This window comes from Jaculus jaculus, chromosome 16 (genome assembly GCF_020740685.1).
Source record: "Jaculus jaculus isolate mJacJac1 chromosome 16, mJacJac1.mat.Y.cur, whole genome shotgun sequence".
NCBI classification, from domain to species: Eukaryota; Metazoa; Chordata; class Mammalia; order Rodentia; family Dipodidae; genus Jaculus; species Jaculus jaculus.
Window position 1 is genome coordinate 17,854,993 of NC_059117.1, and position 22,743 is coordinate 17,877,735.

The 22,743-nt window shown below is 38.9% G+C and overlaps 1 protein-coding gene across 2 annotated transcripts in view; it reads right to left on the reverse strand.

Moving 5' to 3' along the window:
* Window positions 1-22,743, reverse strand: part of Reln (reelin) — a 498,095-nt gene that overhangs the window by 301,820 nt on the left and 173,532 nt on the right. For both annotated transcript variants that reach the window (XM_045135772.1, XM_004652888.2), the window contains exon 4: window positions 5,072-5,142. In XM_045135772.1, the coding sequence (XP_044991707.1) occupies window positions 5,072-5,142 (71 nt within the window). The remainder of the gene's footprint in view (window positions 1-5,071; window positions 5,143-22,743) is intronic.

Sequence of the window (22,743 nt, forward strand, 5' to 3'; positions counted from 1 at the left end):
ATCACTTAGTGACATTTTGGACAAAATGCCCCCCAAAAGGTCTTTGGATAATTCCTTTTCCCAATTTTTTTTTTTTTTTTTGCTGTATCATCACCTCAGTGAGACATATCTGACCTGTTACCATCCTATTTATTATTATTATTTTATTTTTGAGAGAGTCACAGAGAGAGAGAGAGAAGATGGGTGCACCAGGGCTTTTCAGTCCCTGTGAATGAACTCCAGATGTGTGCACCCCCTTGTGGCACATGTGAGCTATGTGCGACCTGAAGATTTGAACATGCGTTCTTAGGCTTTGCAGCCAAGCGCTTTAACCACAAAGCCATCTCTCCAGCTCTGCCATCCTATTAAAATGGCCATTTCCTCTTCTTTCTCCACACTAATGTGCTCACAAATCGCCCTAATTCAATTCAGCTTTTTTTCCCCTATAGTATCTGCCACCTTATAATGTGGCATTGTACTAAGTTACTCATTATGTCTCATATCTGGTATCTGTCTCTTCTCCACTGGAATACAGGCTCTAGGACCGCACATATCTTTTCTCTTGCTCATGAATGTGTCTATGACTTAGCCTAGAACAGAAACTGGTCCCCCATGGAAGGCATTCAATAATCCTTGGCCAGTGCTAAGTGCTCAGTGATTTCTGGTCCTTATTTTTTTATTGCTAGCAAATGAATCTAAGCATAATCTACTTTCAAGACTTAGGTCCTCAGAATTCAAGGTGGAGATGTACAAAGCTCTGAATCAGGTCTTAAGTCTCCATAACATTAAAGTGATTCATTAGGTTTTACATGAAAATCTGAATAATTTTCGGATTTTAAATGACAGTACATGCATTTTACAACTAAGTTCAGTGTCAGAAGCTTCACTCTGCAAAATCCACATTTCCTCACAGTGTTCCACAGGAAATGTTCAGAGAGAAAGATTTTTCAGGAAGGGTGGTGAATTTTCAATTATAAAATCTTCAAGTTAATTATTCAGCATTTATCAAATGCTTTGTGTCAAACATTATTATTTGCTAAGGTAAAAAAATAAGTCATAATTCCTGCTTTCAAAAGCTCCCACATGGGGGAAATAAACATTTAAACAAATAATTCTGACACACTGGAGACAGACCATGTTAATAACCAGGCAAGTTTTCACGCAGGTGAAACACAGGAGACTAGAATTTCCCTTTGGTTTCTGAGAAATGATTTACCACATCTGCTCAGCACAATTCCCTGTCCTTCAGAAGTTGAACCCCGTTCTTTTGTATGCATGTTTTTTGTGTCATTTGTACCTTCCATGTTGTTTTCTTATAGCCCAAATACTATGAGGTCCCTGTAAAATATTAGAAAATGCAGGTAAATTTAAGGAGAAGAATGGGACATTGACTAGCTTGTCTTCTCTTATCACATCCTCTGAGGCTGCTTAAACCTCTGCTGTGTAAAAAACCCTTCCCATTGTGATTTACTCAGTCTGTCCTCTGTGCCAGGGCCTCCGAAGAGAAGGTCAGACAGGCAGAGCCTGATCCACATCTCCATGATTCCAAAGCTCCCATGAAGCCTGAGATCCAAAAATAAATGACCACTCCTTGGTTTTAATCCTCTCAGCCTCAAGGAAAAGAAAAGTAGCCCTGACATTCAGGAGTTGGCCTAGCACCTGCAGCTGGGCCTTGGCGTTCTCCTGACAAACATAAATTCTCTTAGAGCACATCAGTTTTGGACAAGGTCAGCCTATGGCCAGGATGGATCAAGACAGAAACTCTCTCCCAATCCTGTGTGAACACAGACTCAGCTTTATGACTGGCCAAGTCATAAAGTACCAAGTGTCTATCTCCCTTTCCTCCCCAAGGGTCTAAAAGCTGAGTAAGCAAGAACAGAAGACATAAAAGGGTCAGTTACGGCAAGCAGGTAACACTAGGGTGATAGAATGGGGTTCAAGGCAGAAATGAGAGGAAGACAAGGAATAAGGTGGGGGTGCAAACCAAGGTCGGTCTGTAAAGGATTTTCCTCTATGTGTAGTAAGCAGTAGAGGTTTTCATCTGATGACAATCTATTGCTTCTAATTGAGACATTTAAACACTTTAAGCAACAGAATGACAGGATCATTTTTCCTTTTTAGAAAGTCCCAGAGGAGTGGAACAGGGTAGCTAGGGAGGAAGCTATTAAGCAATTCCAAATAAGATGTGATCTGATCAATGCTGCGCCAGTGGGACCGGAAGAGACTAAGCAGATCACTTGCAGTTTTCCTAAACCACATTCTTTCAGATTAGCTTCCTAGAATGCTTTTCCTAAGGCCCCCAGGCAAATTAAGCAACCTCTGTGATTCATGGATAGTCTGTTTACTTTCTAGCCTTGAATTCCTCAAGAACAGGGGACGGACCTTTCTCTTCTGTGCCCACATCCAGCACTGTGAGCCCAGGCAGAAGGCTTGCTGAGTGATATGTCTTTCAATGAGAATCTTCTAAGGAAAGGGGTCAGAATCACAGACTATTGAAGGAACACTTGCATGTTTTCCAGAACTTTTATTTGCCAAGTATGTCTAACCAACAATATGGTATTTTAAAAAAGTACTATACCCAAGCTACACAAGACAAAATTTGCCTTTTTGAGTTGTTACATTGTAAGCAGGATCAATGAATATAGTAAATGTGCTATCATGGAAAGGCCGATGCTGTAGCAAATATAGTGATAGTCATGTTTTCCTCTGTGGGGGGGGGGAAATATATATATATATATATATATATATATATATATATATATATATATATTCGTTCCTTATGTAATGCATAAAAATCCTTACATAATAAAATTATTTCATTTGAAAAGATAATTAGTGTTTTAATTAAAAGAAGATAGAGCCAAAATAAATACATGGTTCACAGAACCAATTATTTTCCTTATTACTTCCTGACAGCAAGAAGTCATCACTCTTGCTAGTATCCTTCTTCCCCTTATCTTGGTAAAATGGATGTGATTCCAGTGGATTGGGTGCTGTTGAGATCAGCCCTGGGTTATGGGATGTTTTAATAACATCCATGTCTAATAGCATATAAATTGAGAACTGAGGCAAAATAGCACATTTTGAGCACAGCCAGAGTTATAATAATAACAAAATCTGTCAGAATAAAATATCAAATGTACCACTATGATGTAAGGCTTTCATAAAATATGAGAATTTTTTTCCCAACAATTTTCTTGGATTTTTCATTTTCTTTTAAATATCCAACTCAATTATTATACAAAAGAGTCAAATTTTCAGGCTTAACATAAATTAATTTGAGATAATAATAAATGTTAACATGACATCTAGTCTAACAATATGCATTTTTCAAGATAGTTATGTTTACTAGCATGTAATGGTGCTTTATATTTTCAGTGATGTGAACATTTTCACAATATGGAGAAAGATTTCCATTGGGATAGAAATCCCAGGTTTGCCTATGTAGATGTATTTTTAATGTTTGCATTTTTGAAAGCCAATGAATAAAAAGTTTGTTTAACAAAAGAATGTTGATTATAATATGTCTTATATATATATGACATTGTATACAGTGAAGTTGTCTAATACAAGAACTGTGTAATTAAATAATTGCAAGTATGTCAGTAATCATCAAGTATCCCACCATATCATATTGATTATTCTATCACAACAGATAGGTATTTAAATAATTCATAATAAATAATACTCTCTTGGCCTTATCAAAAGGTGATATAATTTTTTCTAAGCTTATTAACTTTCTTGAATAGAGAGGTAACTAATAGGAATTTCCTTTATATCAACAATGTAATTCTTAACAAATTCCCCCCTGTACAAAAATCAATCCCATGTTTATGACAACAAATGAAATTAGCATGACATTTACAAAGACTAGCTCCAAATGTATTCATTGTCAGGACTCTTGATCAAGGCATGTATACATAGCTGGAATCTGTTTGAATTCATTTAATCTAAGAAAAAATATGGAGTGGTCATTCCCTAGCTTCTGTACTTGTAAAGTTCAGCCTCAGGGTAGTTTTCTGGGCAAAATCTCCATGAACTGGTAACAGCTGCAATGGGGTTCAGTAGGGAGAGGCACAGAGGCATAGATCTCTTTTCCCCACTTTTTAAATTGTGGTACATGCACATGTGCATATCTTTGGGAGTTGGGTGTCTGTAAGAATCTGGGGGTATATGAGACAATCTCAAAGCAGAAATCATTGAATTTTTGGAGCTCTTGTTACATGTATCTGACAGCATGCAAAAATTTAATCCATAAGTCTTAAGCTAAGAGGGCACACAGAAAAGCAAAATCATGCACAGCAGACATTAAAAACAGCAATCTGAAGCATTTTTCACTTCACAAAATGATTATAGAAAATTAAGCAGAATGCATTTTTGTAGAACTTTTAAGTTACTAATGATCTGTTATTTCTAGAATTGCTAAAAGGTGGTTCACTGGAAAACATTAGGAAAATAGGATAATTTTTCTTTTGACATTGTTTTCTCACAGTTATTTTTTAATAAGCCTTGACTTTTATCAATATCTACTTAATAAATAAATAAATAAATAACTATAAATATGAAGTGGTCAATAATTCAATTTTTAACTGATTATTGCCTTCTTTTTTTTGGGGGGGTTTCCAAGGTAGGGTCTCACTCTAGTTCAGGCTGACCTATAATTCACTGTGGAGTCTCAGGGTGGCCTTGAACTCACTGTGATCCTTCTACCTCTGTCTCCTGATTGCTGGGATTAAAGACATGCACCATCACATCCGGCTGCCTTCTTTTTTCTTTAATTTTTTGTTATTTGACACAAAAAGAGAAAGAGAGAGAATGGGCATTTCAGGGCTTCTAGCTACTTCAAATGAACTCCAGATGCATGCACCACCTTGTGCATATAGCTTACATGGGACCTGGAGAATCGAACCTGGGTCCTTAGGCTTCACAGAGAAGTGCCTTAACTGCTAAGCCACCTCTCCAGCCCAATAATTAAATTTCTAAAACATTACGATTAAGTATAGCGACGCAATACTAACTTCGTACAGTAAACAGGACCTGTCATAAGTAATTTAGACACAACCACCACCAACATGTCAAATGTGACACTTACCTCCTTGCTCACACAACTGCTGGGCTAATGCGTCTTTGAAAATAACCTGGCCCCTGTGTGTTGCTGTAGCCCTGGAAATGAATAGGAGAAAGTTATTTCAAATACTGTAATATGTTTGATGTTAATGTATTTTAAAAAAATAAACTCAAAGTAAATTTGAGTGAAAAAACTGTATTTTCACACTTGATATAATAGGTAAGAGTTTTCAAAGAGCAGTAGAAATGGACGACAGCAGGAAGGTGTAAAGCAAAGCCGCTCTGTAGCTCAGTGTCTTCTGGTGTCACTTTATAAAGGTACTATCAACATTTGTGGACTGATTCTGGAAACATCACATGTGAGGGCAAAGCCCAGGCGGAAGTATGGAAAGGATGCTTCTTACAATCTATCCTCCGGGAGACACCAATACAAAATGTTTTGTAGAGCAATAATGATAAGGTATCGCAGACAAATGTTCTTAGGCTTTTTTTTAAAAAAAATAATAGTCACAGCAACACTGAAAATTGAGGCAAAGTAACACATTTTGAGCACAGTCAGAGCTTTAATAATAACAGAATATGTCAGAATAAAATACACCTTTCCCCTTATGGGGCCTATCTAATTCACCAGTTACAGAGATGTGAATCTTTTCCTTCCTCAAATCAGAGCTGTGCATGTGAAGTGCTGAAAAAATAGTACCCTTGTAGCAGATGCGCTAGTCAATGGCTACAACAGGAAATGTCTTATTAAAGGAAGAATTATTTATGCTTTATATATGTGAAATGTTTTCCTCTAAAAAGAATTCTTCTGGTGAGAAATGTATAACTTAATTGAAATTGGAATAGAAAATCATATTTCTTTGAGAAACTTTATTTTAGAAAATAGGCCATGCAAAATGCATTTGCTAACTAAAAAAACATATTAATATTAAATCTTTACTTTTGCCAAACTCACTGTAGGAAAAAGTAATTTGATTGCACCATTATCTGCTGCTGATGGATTATGAGCAACACCGTGTCAACACAGGAGAGGGTATAGTTGATGCCCACTGCACCTCTCCTGCATAAGACGTCCGTTGGTGAGTACCTCATCCTTTGCTTGATTCAACAGGACTCCCTTGCTCCCAATATTCCCCACTCTGGCCCATTGTAGATGAACCTTCCTCCTTCATGCTGCAGGTTTTTCTGATTTCACTCCTCCATGGACTTGTTCCTGTCCCCTGTGTCAATAACTGAGGCCCAACTCTCTGATAGTAATCTGATAAACTAATTCACACTGTAGTGTTAATAGGTGATGTTCTTCTGAGCAAGCATGTTATGGCAGTACAACTATGAAAGTAGTTTCCTTTAACTAATGCATGAGTACATAGGATACACAGTAGTGACAGCTCTGGATGGCGAGGAGAGAGAGAATTGGAGAGGAAGCTCACTTTGCAGCCTTCAGCCCAGCATACATGAAGCTTGTAAGAGGAATCAGCCCTAGCTACTCAGTAGTAATTATTAAAATTGTACACAAACCAATGTTATCATTTTCTCTGTGTACTCATGTACATGTATATGAATGTGTGTATCCATTTCCTTTTTAATTTCAGGAAGCTGAAAGTGAGGCCCAAACATTTGAAGAATCTATGCTAAAAACACATCCTATAGGCTCATTAATTAGCATAGGTTTTCTGTCCAGGGGGAGCTTGATGGACCTAATAATTTGCCTAAATACAGTTTTCAAATCAATCATGCTAATTGTTTCTGAAATCACATCTACTTCTAATTGCAGCACAGAAATCATAAGTGTAGAATTTTAATCTGGAAGGGACATATATTTTCAGAAATCATCAACCACCAAAAAACCTGCTATAGCATATAATGCTTAAATAACTATGCTTTATTATCTTCTCATTGTAAGTGTGTAATATTCCTATTATAGTATTTCTTCTTGCCCATAAATGTATGTTGATGCATTCACCCCAAAGGGAATAAGAAATAGTTTATTCTGGAACCAAGTATGAGTGACCATGGCCCAGGAAGAGACTCAGGTTACCCCAAATTCCATGTTCCAATAAAAAGTAATAAACCAAGGCAATTTTGAAATAAATTGGTGGAAACATCAGGTAGGCAGGTAAACTCTTTATTAGGTAAACCTTTTCAAGGAATTCTTGCTGAGAAATCCCTGATAAAAGGCTCGGATGCTCTGAAGTGTTTCTTAGCTTTTGGGTCAGTGAAAACTGGTGGCCTGTGAATATATTACAAAAAGTTTTCACCTCATCATCTGCAGGCCACAAAGATGCTAGGACAGACACAGAGGTGGGCAAAAATGGCTAGTGAGGGCTGGAGAGACGGCTTAGTGGTTAAGTGCTTGCCTGTGAAGCCTAAGGACCCCGGTTCGAGGCTCAATTCGCCAGGACCCACGTTAGCCAGATGCACAAGGAGGCGCACGTGTCTGGAGTTCGTTTGCAGTGGCTGGAGGCCCTGGCGTGACCATTCTCTCTCTCTGTCTCTCTCTCTCTCTCTCTGCCTCTTTCTCTGTGTGTCGCTCTCAAATGAATAATAATAAAAAAAGGCTAGTGAGTGCCTCTGGTACTGCAACATTCCATTTCTCCATGATCAGAGGAGTTCTGTTCATCCATTTCAGCCTCATTTAAAGCACTTTTCAGGAACTTGAATTCACATGCAGTTATCACTGCACCCAAATGATGTTCCCAATGAACAACCTGAGCCAAAATGTCAAGGTAAGGTCCTCTCCACAGAAGTTTCACCTTATCTCAGATTTTAAAAGTCTTTAGTCCGTGTTCAATGCGCAGTGCCCTGTGAATGGTCCAGACTGTTCCCATTACGCAGGTTCTCAGAGCTGGGCCTTGTTGCTTTCCTCTGTTGTCTTTCATCTGTTAGTTTGGTTGGGGCAAATTACATACATTTCTGAGGAAGTACAACATAATTGAGGCTGAAGGAATTTTTGCATTGATCTAAACAAAACCTTTTCAGCTGAGGTATTCATTTTTCAAACACCTATGGAATTCTAGGATAGCAAACTTGAGCCCTGGTTTTTGAATTTGCTTTCTCTAGCCAACATGCTCGGCACCCCCATGCCCAGCTTCCTGCAGCATGTCCCCAGAACACTTTGGACTCTGAGAGCACTTTGGAAATCCACAGCATTTCAAATTCTTAACATCCTATGGATTAGGAACCCGAGGCCCAGGGGGCCATTATCCTGCCGCGGCCTGTTAAAGGCAGATGGGGACCTTACTCCAGGAGTGTGGTTCTCAGCCTTCCATCACTAATTTTCAAAATATGCTCCAAAGTGCTCCTCTAGGAGTCAGCTCGCTGGGAGTCACAAAAGGAAGAAGTGGCAGGAAGTGCTCCCGGCACTGACCCATTCGATAAGAGCACCTGGCCTGCTCGGTACTAGTTAGTTCATGCTGACAACCAGCTCAGTAATTAAAAGCTGCCTTGAGAGCCCTGCAGGCCACGCGCTTCATGTAATTATCTGAACTTTTTTACTTGAGAAAAGCAATAGAGGTAGTAGTAATGTGGCTGGCATACACTATGGTTATCACACCTATTAAGAATTAAAATTTAGGGGCTGGAGAGATGGCTTAGCGACTAAGGTGCTTGCCTGCAAAGCCAAAGCACTCAGGTTTGATTCCCCAGGACCCATGTAAACCGGATGCACATGCGCAAGAAGGGGTTGCTTGTGTCTAGAGTTCTTTTACAGGGGCTGGAGGCCCTGGCATGCCCATTCTCTCTATAACTGCCTATCTTTCTTTCTCTCTCAAATATTTTTTGTTTATTTTATTTATTTATTTGAGAGCAACAGACAGAGAGAGAAAGAGGCAGAGAGAGAGAGAATGAGCGCGCCAGAGCCTCCAGCCACTGCAAACCAACTCCAGATGTGTGCGCCCCCTTTTGCCTCTGGCTAACGTGGGTCCTGGAGAATCAAGCCTCGAACCGAGGTCCTTAGGCTTTACAGGCAATCGCTTAACCGCTAAGCCATCTCTCCAGCCCTGAGCCCCTCAATTTCTAATGAGCTCAGTCTGCTTTCAACTCTGTCACATTTTTGCCAGTGGCACCTGGGACTTCTGACTTCTCTCCTGTTCTCCATTCTCAGCCATCCTCTCAGGCACTGCTACCTACTGACATTCACGAGCAGACACACGGTCATCATGTCACCAGTTCTTCTACAAACCTCTAAATCCGGCAGAGGATATTTTCGTAGGAAAAATGCCCCATCCTATTGCAGGTGCATAGTTAACAATTTTTATTTTTATTTATTTATTTATTTATTTGAGAGCGACAGACACAGAGAGAAAGACAGATAAAGGGAGAGAGAGAGAATGGGCACGCCAGGGCTTCCAGCCTCTGCAATCGAACTCCAGACACGTGCGCCCCCTTGTGCATCTGGCTAACGTGGGACCTGGGGAACCAAGCCTGAACCAGGGTCCTTAGGCTTCACAGGCAAGCGCTTAACCGCTAAGCCATGTCCAGCCCCAATTTTTAAGGTCTGTATATTAGCTTCTTCTCACAGGAAGAATTGAGAGCAGAAGCCAGGTATCCATCAAGAACATGGATTTCATTGCTTTACCCCCGAGCTGTATGCTCTATACTCCCCAGTGCGAGCCGAATGTCAGCGATATCAGGCCTACTTTGAGCTTGAAGATTTGATTTCAATTCTTTTATGGAAATGGATACATTGTTATATCTAAATATATTTACTCAAAAAATGTTTAAGAAATCATAGTATCTCAGGATTAAAGGAGTCTAGAGGCCAGATCCTCCAATTTAATTCACAATATATCCTTCTCTTAAGGATATATACCCATGGAACAGTGACAAGCCTTACTCATCTTTGTAATTGTTATTTTAAGTAATTTATAGTTCCTTTTTGAGAAAGGCCCATCAAATTTCTGGGGCTATTTGGTATTATTTGCACTTAATTTTCCATAATTAGCAGTAATTTTTTCAGAAGAGTTCGGAAAATATCACTATTATTCAGCATTCTGGAATGTCGACTAATTTTCTCTAACATGTTTTTAATGACTACTTATCGCATTCTTGGACAACAGACACACAGATCTCCTAAGCAAGCCTGCCAACAAGAGTCTCTCTAATGCAAGTGACTTCAAAATCACAGTCCACTGCTCTAACCCATCATTTGAAAAGCAGTATTAAATCCCCAAATGAAGAACATTATGATCAACAATACAGTTTTTAAAATAGCCTGTGTAGTTATTTAAGAGCAAGAGATATTTTCATCTTCGAACCCCTGGGGCAACTGTCTACCCAAGGTATCTCAGAATTAAGTACGTGCTGTGACTTGGGGCCGGAGCTCCACGTCTGTACAGAGACCAGCATCTAAACACAGTGAGGGGCTGGAAAGATGGCTTAGCAGTAAAGCGCTTGCCTATGAAGCCTGAGGACCCTGGTTCTAGGCTTGATTCCCCAGGACCCACGTTAGCCAGATGCACAAGGGGGCGCACGTGTCTGGAGTTCGTTTGCAGTGGTTGGAGGCCCTGGTGCACCCATTCTCTCTCTCTCTCTATCTGCCTCCTTCTCTCTCTGACTGTCACTCTCAAATAAGTAAAAATAAAACAAAAGAATACTTTAAACACAGTGAGCCTCCACTTAATGTGCTACCAACTTTGGACAGCGCTTTTCATTACTCCAGCGTCAGAGTCCCTTGTGTGCTGACAGGAATAACTTGAAATAATACCAGCACTTAAACCTAATAACATTCACTCTGGAGTATTTAGTTCAATACTGTCAACAGAGTTCAAGTTTGTGGAATGGGAGGAACCACTGATTAAATAGATCACCCCCTCATAAGAAATCAGTCATAATAACAAAGGAGATAAAGAAAAATCTATATTTTCAGTTCAAAAGTTGCTCCCAGTGTGAAATATTACCACCTGCTTGCGAAAGAATGGAAAAGAGATTCAAACTATTTATGACGGTGCCTAAATTCCTAAGTATATTGCTTACGTAATAAATCGAGTTGTTTATCTCAACATAAAGGATAAAATCGGCTGCTTCATCTTAAAACTTGGGGTGACTTGCTCTTCCCCCAGCGGTGGGTTACTGTTCCTAGCCTGCTCTATCGTGTCGTCCACTGAGGTCTGCTGTGCTTGTCCACTCAGAGCAGGAAGGGCACTATTAGTCAGCCACGTGAAGTTAGCTTCATAGAAAAGCTTGCCAAGCCACCCTCCAGAAAATATGTAGAATGGGGGAAACTTTAAAAGGTGGTCCGAGTTTGATTAATTTACCTCAAAGTTAATCAACTGCAAAAATTCTTGCACTCTTATGAGAAAGTCACAGCACTTTCTAATTTGAGATTTGTGCTTGGTAACACAAGAAAAATGTTCTATGACAAATAGCAAGATACAATGAACATTTCAAGGAGAAAAATTACTTTAAATATTTTTAAAAATTTATTTATTGGCAGAGAGAGACAAAGAGAAGAGAGACAGAGGATGGGCATGTCAGGGCGTCTAGCCGCTGCAAACAAACTCCAGACGCATGTGCCGCCCTGCGCGTCTGGCTCTATGTGGGTCCTGGAAAGCGGAACCTGGTCGGCAGGATCTGCAGGCAGATGCCTTCTCCTCTGAGCAGTCTCTCCAGGCTGAAGAAAATAGTTTTTTATGTTAAGCTCTTAATTTTGAACTTTTTTGTCTTTGCTGTGCAGATTTCCTATGCAGCCTTGCTAGGTAGCCTGGGCTGGCCTCAAATTCAAGATTCTTGTGCCTCAGTCTCCCCAGTGCCTAATCACCTTGGGGATTACCATGTCTAGCTTAATAAGCTCAGTGTCATCTATGGTAAGGCAGTCAAAATGAGTAAAATTTTATGTACATTTTCACAGTAGTTTTATTTTTTAAAACTCCACTGACCTTACTGTTTTTGTCTTTTATTAAAAAACCATAGCATTACAGATGATTGGGCTTCTACGTGAGAATGAAAATACTTAGTAGCAGAGGCCAGTAAGTTAAAAAGGAGACATAAAGGGAAGAGAAAGGAAGGGAGGAGGATACTTAATAGGTTGATATTGTATATATGTAATTACAATGATTGTAATGGGGAGGTAATATGATGGAGAATGGAATTTCAAACGGGAAAGTGTGGGGGTGGGGAGGGAGGGAATTACCATAGGATATATTTTATAATCATGGAAAATGTTAATAAAAATTAAAAAATAAAAAATAAAAAAAATAGCATCTTTTTCTTCTCTCAGATATATAAACATTTCCTGTTCTTAAAAACAACAAATTTCAGCATTAATAGTGATTCTCCAGTAATCACAATGTCTATGTGTCTTAAAAGGTCAGCAACATGGCTTAACCAGGTTGTGAATCAAGACATAATTTTATTAGCAAGAGAAAGAAAAAATAATTTAATTTAAATAAGTCATAAATATTAACATATTAATAACTTATGTATATAAAACCAAAATATTTTTATATTTAAACTTGGGTTACAGCTCCAAGATATCTCATGGCATATATGCAAATATATCAAGATATGAAATTCTAAACAGTTATGGTCTCAAGCATTTAAACAAGGGACTCCCAACATGTATATGCTCAGCACTATAATGAATGTGGAATGATTAGTCTGTGTTTCACTGAACGTAGATTATTAAATGCTTTAACAAGGCAGCTAGAAAATTACTGGATGAGAAACATATAGAAAATAATTAGATAATAATATAGATGGTCAAATACACATTATTATAAGAGTTATTTTGAAAATCAGTGAAGAGTAGTAACAATGAAAGTTGGTGCTTTTTCTCTATTTTTGCAACATATTTTAATTATTTAACACCTTCAAGGGTTTTCTTAAACAACTGTGCTCCAGAAATTCCTTAAAAACTTTAAAATAATAATGATTTCCACTCTACCTAAAATTCATCAAAGAAAACTATTTGAGTGGCTCTGCTATTTTAAACACCTTTTAACCAAGCATGCCTATGTGAACATGCCTCAGAGGCATCCTTAGGCAAGGCAAGGGCAAAACTGGTAAAAGCCATGAAAATTTATGTTATCCACTCGGTAGTGAACTAAATAAAGAATCTGAGTTTTTTTTCTGGAACATCCATGCAGAGTACTAGACAAAAAGAAAGAGTACAAATTTCCAATATGGAAGAATGGTATTTTTTTTTTTTCTGAGTCTGGAATTGTCATCATGATTCAGGTCCTGTCATTTAGCTTCTTAATCTTCCAGGCAAACTGTCTAGACTGGATAAATTTCTGAGGGTCAAACAGAAGATGTGGATTTGTGCCATGGCTCAGTGTTTATGTTGACCTTACCCAGGGCTTTCTCTGTGAAACAGGGCTACAAAACTAGCCCATGCTTCTTTATGTTTAGAAATGAAATGAAATGAAATGAATAATGGGAAAACATGAAAGTGTGAGAATTCCTGGTAATGATATTCTGCCTGTCCATTTTGGCACAAAAATTGAAAGAGAATTAAAGGGACATTTTAAACAGCCAAGTCACCTTTGAATATTAAAAGAAAAGGCCAATGAATGCTTTCTTATTGGGTCAAAGCCAGTGAAAATTCTAATAGAAGATATGATTTCTAACCCTGTTAGTCATTATAACTTAGAGCAATACTGGCTCATTCTGGGATAGAAATCCTGCCAATTCAATAATCACCAGGCAAATGTAAATTAAAATCGCAGTGAGACATCTACTTATGCCTATCAGAATGTCTATCACCAAAAATACAACGTACAAGAGTTCATATGATTGTGAAGGAAAGGAAACCTTTGCACTCTGTTGGTGGGAATGGAAAAGCATAGTCATTAACAAAAACTGTTAGGTATGTTGCTCAAAAATTAAAAACTACCATGTGAGCCAGCTATACTATGTCTAGGTCTTAACTCAAAAGATTTGAAGTCAGCCTTTTCAAGAGATGTCTGCATTTCCCTACTTGTGACAGCACTATGCCCAATAAGCAAGATATGGTAGCAACCTGCCTTGAAATGGATGATTAAATAAAGAAAATATGACATATGTACACAATGAGCTACTAATAAGCCGTATAAACAAATACGTTTTGTCGCAAAGTGGGTAGAATTGGAGAACTTTATGCTACATTAAATAAGCCAGGTACAGAAAGTCAAATAACATTGATTATCACTCACATTTAGAAACTAAAACAAACTCATAGGAGCCTAGAGTAGCATGGTGGGTACAAAGCTAGGGATGGAGCTGATGGGGAGATGATGGGCGCCAAAATACCAGGAGCAAAGGTACCAAAAAGCAAAAAAAAAAAAGAATGAAAATTTTATAATAATTAAAACTACATTGAGATTCCATCTCACTCCTGTCAGATTGGCCACCATCATGAAAACAAATGATCATAAATGTTGGCGGGGATGTGGAAAAAAAGGAACCCTTCTGCACTGCTGGTGGGAATGCAATCTGGTCCAGCCATTGTGGAAAACAGTGTGGAGGTTCCTAAAGCAGCTAGAGATTGATCTACCATATGACCCAGCTATAGCACTCCTAGGCATATATCCAGAGGACTCATCTCATTTCCTTAGAAGTACATGCTCAACCATGTTTATTGCTGCTCAATCTATAATAGCTGGGAAATGGAACCAGCCTAGATGTCCCTCAACAGATGAGTGGATAATGAAGATGTGGCACATTTATACAATGGAGTTCTACTCAGCGGTAAAGAAAAATGAAGTTATGAAATTTGCAGAAAAATGGATGGATCTGGAAAGTATTATACTAAGTGAGGTAACCCAGGCCCAGAAATCCAAGCGCCACATGTTCTCTCTCATATGTGGATCCTAGCTACAGATGACTGGGCTTCTGCATGAGAATGAAAATACTTAGTAGCAGAGGCCAGTAAGGTAAAAAGGAGACATAAAGGAGAAAGGAAGGGAGGAGGATACTTAATAGGTTGATATTGTATATATGTAATTACAATGATTGTAATGGGGAGGTAATATGATGGAGAATGGAATTTCAAATGGGAAAGTGTGGGGGTGGGAAGGGAGGGAATTACCATGGGATATATTTTATAATCATGGAAAATATTAATAAAAATTTAAAAAGAAGAAAATTTTAAAATAGCTATTTCACAGAACAGTGAGTACAGATAATATCTGAGTATTGAACATGTCAAAATTGCTGTCCACTTGGAATTTATTTTGCTGTGCTGGCTTTCAACAGACATACGAATTGATTTTTTTTCTTTGTATTTCAGAGATTTTTCTAGCATATTTCACTGAATAATCTAATTTTAACCTACATGTTGTGGGATTTTTATATTACTTTTAGTAGTCATCAGCTATTTTGTAAAATAACTATATAGTTCCTTTAGCATGAATGCTTTGGACAAAATTTCAATAGGAAGTCAGTCCTGTGAATAGAATAATTATGGAATGGTAATTGTTTTCATGATTTCTGAATTAATCAGGCATAAGTTTTATATATATATATATATGTAATAAATATGTATAATTATAATCATTATAAATTTAAATTATAATCAGAGGACTGGGGAGGTGTGTTTGCCATTCAAGCATGGGACTTGAAAGGTCCTGAGACCACTTGAGCTTGATCTACCAGCACCACCCACATATAAAAAGGTGTGTTCGGCCACACACATCCGTAATCCCACCTCACCTATAAGCCCAACGTACAAGGTAGCAGAGACTGGAGAATCTCTGAGGCTCACTGACCAAAACTAGCAGTTCTGAGATGTGTAAGAGACTCAGTCACAAAGAAGCAATTGGATGAGCAACAGAGGATATCCAGTGTTCCTTTGGCTTCCACACAGGACTCATGATCTAAACACACACATGGATAAGGTACACCAAAGTCACGTAACATTGCACACACACACACACACACACACACACACACACTAAAACCATGCAGTAAAAATATAGAGTAAACATTTCAAATATGAATATTATGTTCTTTTTAGTTGTTCAATAGCATAAATATCAGTTGATTCACATGTCAGGGAGAACAGATTTTCCAGTTGAGTTTCTACGTGGTTAGAATACGGTAAGTTTTAGGAAAAGTTTTCTAACCCTAAGTTACCATCTCAAGAAATACTGAACTAAGGAGTCTTGAGCTGAGATGAGGCACAGGGCAAGAGGGCTAGAAAGGAGAATATGGAAAGAGTCTGATATGAAAAGAGAAATCATCACACCTTTCCTGTTCTTCATGAACTTTAGCAAAACACTGAAAATCAACTAGGACTAGAGCTTCTAAAAGAAGAAAAGATAATGACTTTACAAATTAAAAGAAATGTTATCAATCTTCTCAGTTACTACACTGGATGCTTTTTAAGTATTTTTTGCCTATCTAGAATAGGCCAATGCACAGAGGCCAAGAGAGGATAGTGGTTCCAGGGGCTGGGGAGGGGAAAATGACTGCTAATGTGTGCAGGGTCTCTGAGGGGGAGGACCAGGTTCTGATTTTTTTTTTTTTTTACTATGATTGCACACCTTTTCCATTAAACTGAAAAAAGTGTAGTTGTATTCTGTAAGGCAAGTTTTATACCTTATAGATAATAAATAAATAAAGGCGTTATTAAAACTAAAAGCACAAGGGCTGGAGAGATGGCTTAGTGGTTAAGCACTTGCCTGTGAAGCCTAAGGACCCTGGTTCGAGGCTCAATTCCCCAGGACCCACGTTAGCCAGATGCACAAGGGGGCGCACGCGTCTGGAGTTCGTTTGCAGTGGCTGGAAGCCCTGGCGCGCCCATTCTCTCTCTCTCTATCTATTTGCCTCTTTCTATCTCTGTCACTCTTAAATAAATAAAAATGAACAAAAAAATTTAAAAAATATTAAAAAAAAAACTAAAAGCACAAACATTCTGGAAAACTATAGATAAGCCAATAGCAGACAGATAAATAGTTGGCTACGAAGGACAGCCAGGTGTGATGAGAGGGACAGCACCAAGTTCTTGAGGTTGTCATTATATTGTTTCCTTGTTTTGCTGCTTGAAGCATCAGAAAACAGAGCGAAGCTAGTATTTTTTAAATGCTGCAATCCTTCAATGCTTTGTTAACAAGAATGCAGTAGGTAGCCCAAGGAAACCATAAAGCCTTAAATTACAACCAAATTTCAATTAAACCAAAGTTTAATTTCTACATATCAAATGCAACTTTAAGCTGTGGGAGAAACAAGTCTTTCTTTTGCAGTGTGTAAGTAGTTCTTCTCTTACCTGCCTCAGGCCATATTTAGATGAAAGAAAACACACTAAATTATTGATGTAAAGATTAATTGAAAATCCCTTAAGTTACCATCCAGCATATTTAGAGCAAAGCCCCTTGGTCCTGTTCAGGCAAAATGACAACTCTTCCAAGCACACTCAAGAGTAGTCATGTGTACTTTTTTGGATTAATTATGAAATTGGAGTAACAAAAATGAACACTTAAGATGTTTTCTGGATGAAAGCTGATTTTCTTTCTTTGGTCCTTGCCTACAAATGTATCCAGTTAGGTCGATAAAGAGCCAGAATTTAACTCAAGCTCCTAAGTGTTTCAAGCAAACTGCAGGTTTGCCATGTAGCCAGAGTCCAGGTGAACACCAGTTCTGTCACCAGAGACTCCGCTTTGAGAACAGCGCAAGTTTTAGAACAAGTCTGGTAAGTAGCGTACAGAGAAGCAGACCGTGGTCCCAGTGAGAAAATGTAAACTTCCTCCAAGAGTAACACCAGGCAGGTAGGTACGTTGTTAGGGAGAGGTTAGGGAAGAGGAGGTGTGAAGGATAGTAAGAGTAGCGATGTGTAGGACAAATCAAAGTTTGCTACACAGAAGTATGTTTACAGTTTTTACAGTATATATGTAATGCATGTTTGCATCTGTGTATGTATGGGGAGTGAACCCACAGCCTTATGCTAGCTAAGCAATCACTCTTTTTAAAAATATTTTTTTGTTCATATTTATTTATTTATTTGAGAGTGACAGAGAGAGAGAGAAAGAGGCAGATAGAAAGAGAGAGAGAGAGCGTGCAGGGAGAGAGAGAGAGAGAGAGAGAGAGAGAGAGAATGAATGGGCGCGCCAGGGCCTCCAGCCACTGCAAACGAACTCCAGGCGCATGCGCCCCTTTGTGCATCTGGCTAACGTGGGTCCTGGGGAATCGAGCCTTGAACAGGGGTCCTTAGGCTTCACAGGCAAGTGCTTAACCGCTAAGCCATCTCTCCAGCACTAAGCAATCACTCTTGCACTGACCTAAATCTCCAACCCTGTGATAACATATTTTAAAAGTGTTTAAGAGGCTCATTTTAAACAATCTAGACTAGTGATTCTAGAAGTAGGAGATTTTAAACATATAGAACGAGCCAGATCCTATCCTCAGTCAATTAATGTGGAGTCTTTGAGTCCAGAGCTCAGATCTACCTCGATTTTCAAAGGAGTAAGGTTGGAAAACGATTGCTCTGACCAGGCAACCTACTGCACATTTCCCCTGAGGTGGTATACCACCCACCCTCTCAGTAACATCTTCCATGCTTGGAACAGCCGTCATCACCAGCAAGCAAACTATTTATTTCCTTCTTCCCAAACTACAGTTTTGAAATTGATCTTATTGGCTCCATTCCTTGCAACTTTTCACTGTCTTTAGTGGGGGCAAATCACATCTAATTCACACTAGCTAAGAAGAGTAACACTTCTTTTTTTAAAAAATAATATTTTATTTATCTATTTGCGAGAGGGAAGGAGAGAGAGGGAGTGAGTGAGCGAATGAGCACATGAGGGCTTCCAGCCACTGCATACGAATTCCAGATGCATGTGCCACCTTGTGCATCTGGCTTACATGGGTCCTGGGGAGTCAAACTGAGGTCCTTTGGCTTTGCAGGCAAGCGCCTTAACCGCTAAGCCATCTCTCCAGCCCAGAGTAACACTTCTTTTTTTTTTTAATTAATTAATTTATTTGAGAGCGACAGACACAGAGAGAAAGACAGATAGAGGGAGAGAGAGAGAATGGGCATGCCAGGGCTTCCAGCCTCTGCAAACGAACTCCAGATGCATGCACCCCCTTGTGCATCTGGCTAACGTGGGACCTGGGGAACCGAGCCTCGAACCGGGGTCCTTAGACTTCACGGGCAAGCACTTAACCGCTAAGCCATCTCTCCAGCCCAGAGTAACACTTCTTAATGAAATGGGATTGTCTGATGTGAAGCGATGCATTTTTCAAAGTGGTCTCCAGGAGAGACATTTATTTACAAGCTGGTGTAAAAGCAGTTCCCAAACCTTAGTACTACAGACCTCTGGCTAGACAAGTGCATGTGTTAAAGGACGCGCCTATGTGTCATGAGCAGTAGTACCCTCCAGGTCTTTAGCCACATGATATCCAGAATGGCACCAAAAGTTGTCATTGTATATCATCAAACATCCCCTGGGAGGTTAAGAACAAGTGGGATATATGTTTGTAAGAACTCAGTCCATGTGACCATTACAGTATTTATACTGAGTATTGTGTGTTTCAGCATTTATACTATAAGAAACATTTCAATTTTGGTTAACATCTGAAAAAAATCTCCATCATATATTATATACCTAGTGTCATCTAGCATTCTATTTTTAAAAAATTACTTGTTATTTATTTGTTTATTTATGTGAGAAAGAATGGCAGTGACAGGGCCTTCCGCCACTGCACATGAACCGTAGATGTATGTGCCACTTTGTGCATCTGGCTTTACCTGGGCCCTGGGGAATTAAGCTTTATAAGCAAGCACCTTTGACTGCTGAGCCATTTCTCCAGCTCCCAGCTAAAATTCTTTACTGAAATCAATTTCTGAAGAGTTCTTATTGGCTTCCTAATTACTTTGGGCAAAAAAAAAGCAACATGACACAGACACTCCCCCACCACACACACCCCACTCGCAATAAATGGTCTTCACACTCTAGCCACATCTCAGCTTTGAGGAAGTTGCCTTGTCGGACACATACTTTCTGTGAGCCTTTCTTACGTCTAGCTAACATAGTTCTTTGGGTTGCAAAAATTGAAGTGTGCAGTGTTTCTATTTAAAAGGTCTTTTCTGAAATTGAACATAATGTTGCTAAAGAAAAGCCAATGTGGATAAATAGGAATTGGTACAAATGTAAGATAAAACACTCAGGCCAAAACCCACATTATAACCCAAGAGCAAGGAACCCACCAAAAGGGCAAAGGAGCCAATTAGTCAGAAAATTAGGTATTTTGGAGAGAACTAAATGTGGTATTTCCCACCTTTGCTGGGAAGACATGAGCATTTGTTTATCCAATATCAGAAAATTCTCTACTGAGCCCCCAAAAAGCTTTTATTGAAAACAAAGGCAGGCTACAGTATGCTTCAAACTGAGGTCATGGAAAATAAGTATTTTAAATTCCTGTATTATTATGAAGTCCAGCCTCCTTTCTTTCTATGAAAAAAATATTTATTTATTTGCAAGGAGACACACACACACACACACACACACACACACACACACACACACACACACACAGAGGGAGAGAGATTGAGAGAGAGAATAGGCATTCTGGGACCACTTACTACTGAGAACAAACTCCAGATACTTGCATCACTGTGTGCATCTGGCTTTGCATGGGTACTGAGGAATAAAACTTGGGCCAGCAGGTTTTGTTAACAAGTGCCTTTAACCCCTGAGCAACCTCCCCAGCTCCCAACCCCCTTCTAATAGCAGGAAAATGTGGTCCATTTTCACATTGTGTCCCATTAGACTATCTTCTATAAGGAAGACAATTCTGTACAGCTTTGGGCTCTTGTAATGTCACATTCTGCCTTCCTGTAAATATTCTATTTTTGTAATAATGGTAAGGAAATCACATTTCCATTTTCTGTAGTTCATTATGGCTTATAGCTGTAGAAACTGCCAAAACAGTCAATTTGAATAAATAATAGAACACGCTTCTATTGTGTCTCCTCTGACAAAATGCCAACTGGTTGTTCTGCCTATTCCAACAGGGAAATCTTGGTTTTCAAGACTTATCTAATTTTAACATCCCTGGAGTTATACATAATAAATTTTTTGGATATAAGATGAGCACATGGATCCAAGTGCTTATCCTTTTAAATGAGGTCATATAAAAAACAAAGACTTCCATGTTGCCATTATATAAAGAACATGCGAATATTTGAAACCCAAATGAGTTGGTTGTTCCTCTGACATTTCAAAATAGTGGCAATTTAGTGACCTTAGTTCTTTGAAATTACTCATCTCCCAGCACATCAATTACTGTTTGCTTAATTCTGGATTTCAGAATCAATTGTCCTTCCCCAAAGGGGAAAATAGCTATGCTCCTTATTTTACAATTTGGATTCAAAGATTGTTTTCTGTATTGTGGCATCATTTATTCCAGTGAGAAGAACAAATATAATATTCTTACCTTAGGTTCATTTTAGAATATCCCAAATTTACAAAACTCAGAATATAAAATTCCATGACTGACTACATAATGCATCTATAGACAGAGAGGTAGGACTATCCTTACCTACTTAACTGGTATGATCAGTATGTCTTAAATTTCTTAATTTGTTCTTTTGAGTATTCATTCTCTGTAAGATCCATCTACTACATTAAATATATGATGGTGGCATGATTTAAGATGTTCAAAACATTGCCAAGACAGTACAAGAGAGACCCATGCACCTGTCACCCAAATTCTGCTAATGGTAACATGAACATAGCCATGATTCATTTGAGACTAAGAAGGTAACGTTTAGATTTTGCCACTTTTTTCTTTTTTTTTTTTCCTGGTAATGCCCCTCCACTCCACATTCCAGTCTAGGTTACCATATCACATTTAGTGAAATCCCTTTTATTAATACAAAAATTTCCAAGCCATGCAGTTTCTTAAATGACCAACTAACCCTGTTATGAACTCACTCATTACATTATTTTTTCCTTCTGGAAGGGAAAGATAAGGGCATCATGAACACCCCGGGCATGCGAGGGTCTGTAACAGAATTGTGAGGGCAAGGAAACGCTGCCAAGGAAGGAGGGGACAAATCAAAGCCAAAAGACATTCCGTTTTGCCTGTGGCGGGCCTTGTTGCAGCCACGTGTAATTAGCCTCCTCAATTACTTCATCTGACCAACTAATTTTCATTTGAGAGAAAACAACAAATCATTAATTATCCTAATAAGCCATGGATCAAAATCTTTCTGTGTGGGTTCTGCATGCACAGTGGTTTGTGTCCTTGGCCGGCCAAGATTTCATTCCTTCAGGCTTTTCCAGATCCTCATTCCTGGGATTTCACAGTTTCCTGTGAAGGTGTGTGTGACTGTCCAGCCCTGAACACCACCACTTAGTGCCTGTGTACAACAGAGCTGGATGAATTCTGCTATCCGCTAGATGAGCTTCTTAGCTAGCAATTCGAAGGCAATGATAGGTTTTAAAGCGTCTCCAAGTATTGTAATAAAGAACTTGTACTTTGCAATCAAATAAGTTATACACTTAATGGTATTATGATGTTGGGCAAGTTAAACATTGTCTTTAAATCTCAACTTGTTCATCCATACGACAGGGCAATTATAGGTCTTAGCTATTACTGTTAGGAAGACTAAGTAAACTGATCTTCATAAATACACATTTGAGGGCTAGGGAGATGGCTCAGCAGTTAAAGGCGATTGCTTTCCAAGACAGATGGCCTGGGTTCAATTCCCCAGTACCCATGTAAAGCTAGATGACCAAAGGGACACATGCATCTGGAGTTCGTTTACAGGGGCAAGTG